Consider the following 9,556-nt stretch of genomic DNA (forward strand, 5'->3'; position numbering starts at 1 on the left):
AGAGAGAGAGAGAGAGTCTAATGAGTGAAAAGAGTTCAAACACGTACCACCTGACTGCACAGACTGATCCCTGTTGTCTGTACTGGAATAAATAACCAGGCATTTCTACCTCTTGTGTTGGTATAAGTGAAACCAGGGTTGGGAGGGTTACTTTTAACATAACTTGCTGTAAAATGTAATGTGTAACCTATTCCATTAGATTTCTCATTGTCAGTAACGTAATCTAAATACTTTGGATTACTTCTTCAGCACTGGTAGGTTTTTTTAACTTGCTTTGAATTTAAAAAATCTGCCAATACATTAAGAAAAAATACACATGTGAAAAATACATTATCTGAAAAAAAAAAAAAAAAATTAAAAAAAAAACTAAATATCTTATGCAGTGTTGCTTCTAAAACAAGCAATTTTATTTAAAGGAATAGTTCACCCAAAAATGAAAATTTGCTGATAATTTACTCCAAGATGTATCTGAGTTTCTTTCTTCATCAAAACAGAATTTAAGACTTTTAGGATTTCATTTCAGGCCTCCTCCTCTAAACAATGCAAATGAATGTACTCCATTATTTGACGGTCCAAAATGCATATTTAGGGTGCATCAGTATAATCCACACAACTCCAGTCGACAATTAAAGTTCTTCTGAATGCAAATGATTGATTATTTTGAGAAACAAAACAATACTTATATACTTTTTAACTACAAATGTTTGCTTCCGTACATCTCTGTGATGTGCGCTCATGAGAGGGATGACGTGAGCTCGTTGGTAAGGTCACGCGTCACGTGGAGGCAGGAAGTGCGTCAGGATGGCAGGATGGCCTGAGGGCGGGTAAATTAACAGCAAATTTTTATTTTTGGGTGAACTATTCCTTTAAGGATTTTTAGATATTTTTAGAGAAAAACAATACAAAAATTCTCATCAATAATAAGATTCTTGCCCTAATATCAAAGGTCTTACTAGAGAAAAAAATTATGATAAATTAAAATATGATCATGCCTGGTAACAGGTGCATGTAAAATGGCTAGAAATAGCATGTTAGCTTAGCATGAAGCTAAATGTTCACATGACAATTTACGTAAAGGTTTATGGTTAAACTTTATTTGACAGTGTCCTTGTTACAGTGTAATTAGTATAGGTTTAGGGTAAGGGATTGGTTTAGGGTTAGTTGTTTGTAATTATGCATAATTGACTATATTACTGTAGTCAATACATGTAATATGTATAACAAGGACATTGTAAAATTGGTTACACCAGGTTTATTTCTATTTTTGTTGCTCCAAACTTACTTCAAACTTACTTCTCTCTGCTCGTATGAATGTAACACATCATAAGAAAGTGTTTCACCGCTGTTCAAATGCACTTTGGATCACATCATTTATATGTATAAATGTTTTCCATCTGAAAGGACTAAATATTAAATGAAACAAATGACAATAAAATGCAAAGTAATCTCTTCAGTAATCAAAATACTTTTTGAATGTAACTGTATTCTAATTACCAACAATTTGAATTGTAACTGTAGTGGAATACAGTTATTTATATTTTGTATTTTAAATACATAATCCTGTTACATGTATTCCATTACTCCCCAACCCTGAGTGAGACTGTGTGTGGGTGTGGGTGTGTGTTTGTGTATGTATGTATGTGTGTGTATTCAGGGAGAAGGGGATGAGATCTGGATCAATGGCGAGAACAACAGAGGTTCGTCTGAAGATGTCAGAATTGTAGCTCTGAAACAGAATATGGTGATTAGTACAGACCATTATACTCAGTAAATATAACTGTAATACAAGTGTGAGATGAACCTATGATAAGTGATGTTAAAAAACGTTTTTAGAAATGATTCTATCGCTATCATGCTAAATAAGCCATGGTGCAGCATAGTACAGTATAGTGCAATAAAGGTGCAATATAATATGTATGTGCGCGTAAAAAAATAAAAAATAAAATAAAATAAAAAAAGTGCATGCTACCTACACAAACCAATGTGTTCAAAATGAAAAATCACTATTTTTACATTTAATTTTTCATACTTATACTACTACCTCTACAAACGTATACCCATTTCAAAATAATTTCCTTTTCTCATTCCTGTATAAAAACTCTGTACTATTCATCTTAATAAAGACCTTCTTTATTACTGGCAAACAATAGGACGCATTTGCAAGGTTGGTTTCCATTGATTGTAGGTCCACTGCAACCAGCATTATCTTTATTTTTTTGTATTTTTAAATATTCCGTGAGCATGTTGGCAAGTGAGAGCATACCAAATGATTTAGCACTGCAGCCTGTACATGAGCTTTGTGAGTCATTCAGATTGAATCGCGAACCCAGTCAGACCGCTTTGCTATAACGTGTGACCAATTCATTGTGAAGAACCGACTCAGATGAGTGATACATTTGTGAGTCGGACATCTTTAGTTCTAGCAAACACAGGTGAGATGTTTGATGTAGCGGTGTAGCTTTTGTCAAGGCTATACGCTACCTAATCAATCACTCACATTTATTTCTATAGTACATTTTAAAACAACACATGTTGACCAAAGTGCTTTACAAAAAGGAAACATAAATAAATCATGCACATTCAGAGAACATAAATACTAAAACCAATACAAATAAATGTAGTTACACACACTAGACACAGTCAAAAGCAAGAGAGAAGAGATGAGTCTTAAAATGATATTTAAAAACATCAGCTGTGGTACAGGATCTGATATGGAGAGGCAAACTATTCCAAATAAATAAAAAATATAGCTTGGCTACTGAAAAACTATTTGATTTAAAAACTAGTGAAGCTATCACCTAGCTACTCAGAAATGTAGTTAAGCTAATAGCTTCGGTAGTTGTAGCAAAGCTACTGCACATCACTGCGTTTACTGTCAAGTCTTAAAGGAGAAGCAGCACCAAAAACGAGCGTTTCTGACAGAGGGTCAGAATGAGGGTGGTAAAATTATTATGTTTTACAAATATATATTTGTGCAAAAAACTTTACTAATATTATAAGTGGACCTCAAGTCAAACCCCTCCCATGCTAAATTGATTGAACATGGAGGACAATGCTTCTGTGAGGTAACCTACATGAGTGCTGGGACAGACCTCAAACCTCAAAACAGATACACACACATGGTCCATCTCAAGAGGGTGTGGTAAAACTGTGTCAGAATTCTGTGATCAAATCACCCCACACCTCCACACACAATATTATCCTAAAAACTCCACAGGAGAGCCATCATTTTTCCACAAGAAAGACAAACATACACATACATCAGGGGAAGTGTTGATTTCAATGGCAATTCCCATTTAATTCAATATTATTTTACCTCTCCTAAATCCCCCCTTCTCTCTTTCTGTTGCTCTCGACTTAGGCAAGGTCTTCGCTGTGAGCTTTTTGGCAACTGAGACTAGTTTGGTCATGCAGGCCAACTTTGAGTGATTAGTAGCCATTTAGATCAGGAGACTTAAAGGATACAGAATTCAAATATTTGAGATTACGATTAAAATGTTGGAAAATTGGAGCAATTCAGCAATTCCACCCACTCCACCAGATTATAAGGATTACAGCCATGGATAAACACCACACACACACATGTTGGTGCAGCTATCATTATGAGGACTCTCCATAGACATAATGATTTTTATACTGTACGAACTATAGATTCTATCCCCTACCCCTACCCCTACCCCTAAACCTAACCCTCACAAAAACTTTCTGCATTTTTACATTTTCAATAAAACATTGTTTAGTATGTTTTTTTTCAAGCGATTTAAATTATGGGGACACTAGAAATGTCCTCATAAACCACATTTATAGCATAATACCCTTGTAATTACCAGATTGTAACCTAAAAAAAAGTCCTCGTAAACCACTTAAACCTGCCCCCCCCCCCCCACACACACACACACATACACACACCCACACACACCCACACACACACATATAAGCAGTCTCAAAGCACAAGAAACATATTAAGCATGGATCTCAAATTGCATTTTAATGGCTCTGGGTTTTTCCTCTGTCATGTGTGATACTGTGAAACGATGTCAGCCCTGCTAACTTCAGGAGCTTGTCAGTGCCGGGAATGAGGTGCTAACAAGTGGAAATTTGAGACTCACATATACACAGGTGTCAAGCATAAAAAGTAAAGTCAAAGTAAAGCTTTACATAAATGCTGTTGCTTCATGATAGGGCCCCCCAGTGGCCAAGAGAGTGAGTCTGTTGCTTTCATATGCAAAAAGCATGGGTAGTTGACATATCACCAACATAAACATGTAAGGAAAAAAAAAGAGCTTATAAATAACAATGATGGTGTGAGACCATCAGTACTCATAGAACATCTCTCGTCCAGTCAGATTCGAGGACCGGAACTAACTGTTGTATGTTACAGTAATATGTTGTTAATATAGTAACTATGTGTGATTTTGTGGTGATATATGATTACAGTAGTAAAACCATGATTAATTTTTGTAAAGGAATTTTGGGTTAGGTTTAGGGGCAGCGGTTGGTGTCTGTGGGACTCTAAATAAACATAATAAAATGCTGCAGTGATGCCCCTATACTTTATGTTATTATTTAAACAGGGGTGTGATAGTACCTGCCACTATTTGGACTAGAGTGCAAATATCTAATGCTATTTGCACTTAGCGCAAAGGAGGTGATTTATTTTTTTATTTTATTTTTTGCTTTTTACACTTAGAGCAAATAGTCTCTGCATATGGCATGGCATGATGGCCCATGGCATAAGGGTGAGTAAACGATGCGAGAATTTTCATTTTTCACTGAACTCTCCCTTTAATACAACAGTATATTATATTATATTGATATAATGTCATAAATACTGCATGTATATTAATAATGTTTTTAAGATATGACATTTTGGTTTAAAGTAAAATTAAACAGTTATATTATACTGTATAATACAGTATATTAATAAAACAGTATATCGTTTTATATATATATATATATATATATATATATATATATATATATATATATATATATATATATATATATATATGCATATAAAATATATATTGTATTCATATATTCATATAATTTATATTCATATATTATAATATGTTTAGATAAATTATAACATATTACAATGTAACTGCTTGATATTGTAGGTCAACTACCCCGATACACACATAGATGGTGTGAATCAAGTAATTTCAAGTCACAAGTGACACACATCCAAGGAAATGAAAGAGGATGATGGCCATGCAATATTCCCAATCACAAGAGAAACAGATTAGAGGATTTTTGAGGGATTCTTTTTGTGTCATACTGTTTCATTAGCTGTGATCATACTGTGAGTTTGAAGATTCCCCTGCAATCAAAGCTCTAAGACATATTATCATCCTGCCTTTGCTATAATTACTATCTTGCTGAACACTCACCAACCACACTTCCATCACTATTGTGTGTGTGTGTGTGTGTTTGTGTGTGTGTGTGTGTGTGGGTGGGTTTGGATGGTTTACTAGGACATTTCTTTAGGTTACAAACAGGTAATTACAAGGGTATTATGCTATAAATATGGTTTATGAGGACTTTTGAAGTGTCCTCATAATATAAATCGCTTAAAAACATACTAAACAATGTTTTTTTTGAAAATGTAAAATTGTTTTGTGAGGGTTAGGTTTAGGGTTAGGGGATAGAATCTATAGTTCGTACAGTATAAAAATCATTATGTCTATGGAGAGTCCTCATAATGATAGCCGCAACAACATGTGTGTGTGTGTGTGTGTGTGTATGTGTGTGTGTGTGTGTGTGTGTGTGTGTGTGTGTGTGTGTGTGTGTGTGTGTGTAAAACATATGTCTTGTAAGAAAGAAAGTATTATAATTTTGAATAGGTAAAAGAGAACATGTTAATGACCTAATAATTAACACACACACACACACACACACACACACACACACACACACGTGTATATATATATATATATATATATATATATATATATATATATATATATATATATATATATATATATGCCACTCAAAGTCTTTAAACTGAATACAGAACTGAATAAAACACAAGCCGACATCAAAGCTTATTTTTAACCTAATTCCACTGACGGACTGCTAATAAAACTACATAGAATATTGCCATGCTCTTTTGCAGGTTCATTCAATGCAAAATGAATACAACTGAATCAACCTCCAAAGTCAGTAGAGCAGTCTTTCACTACTGAAGTTCCCAATTCACTGTAAAGCTTTTAGACCAGTGAATCATTTTGGAAATATACAGGATTCATATGAAAGCATGCAAATTTGTGCAATTAATTCATCCTCAATGGTAAGTATTATATATGCAATTGGTTTTCAGTCTTTCAAAACTGATAGTCCTGCTCACATGAAGAACATTTTCTTCATACTTCATGAAGTGAAAGAAGAGAATTTCTTACTATTTGTACAGATCACCATGTGTTAGTTGTAGTAGTTCTGAAGATCAGCAGTAAACAGGACAACTCATCAGTTTGATTATCTACACAAGACTATCACTCTCAGTTTATGGATAGCCACTACATACCTAAATGTGATACACAAACACACACACAGACAAACACACACACACACACACACACACACACACACACACACACACACACACACACACACACAATCAACTCTTTATCTCATTCAGCAACACTCATCGTCTTTTGTTCAAGATATATAGCATAAATTATATTCAAACATTCTGACTTAAAGCCTAGGACATGCATTCAAATAGCTTTCAAACTCTGCCATACTTTTAAATAGACTTTTTTTTTTTAATTTATTTTTTAATTTGTTTATTCTCATGTTTAATTAGATAATTAAGTACATTACATAGTGTTCATGTTACACCAAGAACACCATATTATAATTAATTACTATGTAATAACAACAAAAATGGGTAATTACAATGTAAGTGTACTTCAGAAGTCATACTTGGTACTGTCCTATACAATAGTAAGTAAGAGTAACAGACAGTAATGTAGGGTGTGCCTCTTACCGTCAGGTGAGTGATGAGGCGAGCTGTCAGCGGTCAGTCCCACTATCAAGAGCGCAAAAACGCCAAGTCCGCTTATGAAGCACCAGTTCTCCATGCGCCGGTAGATGCTCATGATGCCCGGCTGCTTATGATGAGATCTTCATAATATACCGACACAGAAACACACACATACACAGCGCAGGAGGAGAGGATGTGAGGGACTTCCTGCAATACGATTAAATCCACAAGGGAGAGGGGAGGGTGGTCTAAAACCCGCGACAGAGCTGTCAAATAAACTTTGCAATGGCGATAGTGCTCAAATCTTGTGAACTACAATGCCGACACTGTCTTATGTCACAAATGCACAAGGTAAACAAAAGCAAAGAGCACACGAGCAGATATGAACAGATGTGGTTTGGTCTGGTGATTTGGTAAAATGTTGTGTTTCTTTGGAAGAAACGCGCTGCTTAAATCTCCACATGTTTATTGCTGCTCTGCAGGGTCCTAAAGCCATAAAATTACTGCAGATGCTGAGTCAGTACAACCCAATTAACATAGCTAGCCTAAACTGGAAATCATAATGTAAAATAAATACAATTATTATTTACTGACTCAAAATTATAACCATACTTTATAATAGTTATAAGTATAATTACTAGACTTGCTTTGTGCGTAAACCATTAAATTCCTATGACTAACATTTCCAAAAATGTATAGTAATGATAGTGGAGTCTTTCAAGTCAATGCCTTTTTTTTGTCTTTTTTTTGTTTGTTTTTTTTGCACTTTGCACAACTATTCATGTATGTTAAACTTCCTAAATAGTTAATTTGGTTTATAATAAAAACATTTAATAGGATTTTATAATGCATTGTAAAGTTTGTCCTGAAAGAGAAAGGTAGGCCTACATCATAATAATGGGTAATAATAATAATGCATTCGGTAAGGATAAACCAGTAGATGACAAGGTTTTTTCTGAGGTTAAAACCTGAGTGAAGGGGTCCGTGGAAAATAAATAGATAAATAAAAGTGTATAAATGTAATAAAAATAAAGAAAAAATGATGACACCAATTAATTTAACATTACTGCTGTTTCATTCTGCTTTCTAAAGACGTGTTGAAAATCTTGAGATTAATCATTATGTTTTTATTCTTTTGACTGCCATAGTATTTACAGTTTTTAAGATAGGACTGTGATTAAAAACAACTCTTTGATTTCTAAAGCTGTTTGGAACAATATTTATTGTGAAAGCACTAAATACATTTTAATTTAACTGAAATATTTCTCTTCAGGTTTATATGCAAACATTAATATTGAAAATAAGATGATTAGAAAAATATACACTAAATATTTTGTAGATCATATTTTAATCATATATTTTGCCTTTAGTACAATGACAATATAAAATCAAATGATTTAATTCTACTAACATGTTATCTTTATAATATCACACTATTTTTCTCACACAGTAAAATTATTATACATGTATAGTCTTTATACATGAAAATATAAAGCTGCTTTTATATTTTAGAAAGGGGGTCCATCGCAAGGATGTCATATTTGGGGGTCCTTGGCTTCGAAAAGTTTGAAAACCCTGATTTAGACTACATTCTTGGATGAAAGTCCTGAATTTGACATTGACTGTGTATGACATATTTTAATCCTCACACGAGTAGAGTAAAAATACTGTATAACATTGTCACAAAAATTCAGAATCTGTATCTTTTCTCCATGCACTGAAACAACTGTTCAACCTAAAAATGTGTTTCATGTAGTAATACCTAAATTTGCTGGTTTTATGCATTAAAATATATTATATATGTAATATGAATGAATCAATCCGAATACATCAAGTTATGCCAACAAAACAAATTCTCAGGGTTAGATAAAAATAGCTCCTTAAGGTACCATTTGCAGGTTGCCACTTTTGCAGTGTGGCACTGCAGTCGCTTCTGAGTTAATTTGCAAGGAAATTATTCCTCTTTATAATGGAGTCATTTTTCCCTTTCCTTTTTGGTATGCAAGACATTCTATAATAACTCTCTCAAGGTTTACACCAGGTAGCATACTAACCTTAGAGACTCAAGGACTTGTTAACATTTTTGTATTTTTTATTTTTTCCACAAATTTTCTAAATCAACATACAGTATTTGTTTGCTTTTCCCTTCTCAAGATTGTAAAGGTATTACATCAAGGTATACAGCTCTGAATGCAGACTGCTGAACACAGAATACTTTAACATCATGGCATAGGTTACTTTTCTCTGCTTTATCATCGTGTCATTCAAACTGTCATCTAAAACCCGTCACTGAGTTTCCTGATTAACATATCTTCTATTATGCCACTCTCACATTAATTGTATTACCCCAAATTCTCATGTTCCACACCAGAAATCCTGACACATCCAGGGGAAAGGCAGAATGGTGGTAGAGGATAAGCCCTTCTCTTTTTATGATATATCTGACACCATATTAACAGTACTCAGCAGCTCCTTGCAGGGGCACAGATTCCAGAGGGATGGGGGGGAGGTAACCCCACCAAACAAGCAAGTAACTAATCAAAACAAGCAAGTACAACCCCCCCCCCC

General features: G+C 34.1%; 1 protein-coding gene across 2 annotated transcripts in view; it reads right to left on the minus strand.

Moving 5' to 3' along the window:
- LOC127455601 (disintegrin and metalloproteinase domain-containing protein 12-like) overlaps nt 1-7,125 on the minus strand; it is a 178,533-nt gene extending 171,408 nt beyond the window's left edge. The window contains exon 1 of one of the 2 annotated variants that reach the window (XM_051723636.1): nt 6,992-7,125. In XM_051723636.1, coding sequence (XP_051579596.1) covers nt 6,992-7,103 — 112 coding nt within the window. In that variant the 5' untranslated portion in view covers nt 7,104-7,125. The remainder of the gene's footprint in view (nt 1-6,991) is intronic. The other variant, XM_051723637.1, reaches the window with a different exon arrangement.
- Between the last annotated feature and the right edge of the window lie 2,431 nt (nt 7,126-9,556).

This window comes from Myxocyprinus asiaticus, chromosome 17 (genome assembly GCF_019703515.2).
Source record: "Myxocyprinus asiaticus isolate MX2 ecotype Aquarium Trade chromosome 17, UBuf_Myxa_2, whole genome shotgun sequence".
NCBI lineage: Eukaryota > Metazoa > Chordata > Actinopteri > Cypriniformes > Catostomidae > Myxocyprinus > Myxocyprinus asiaticus.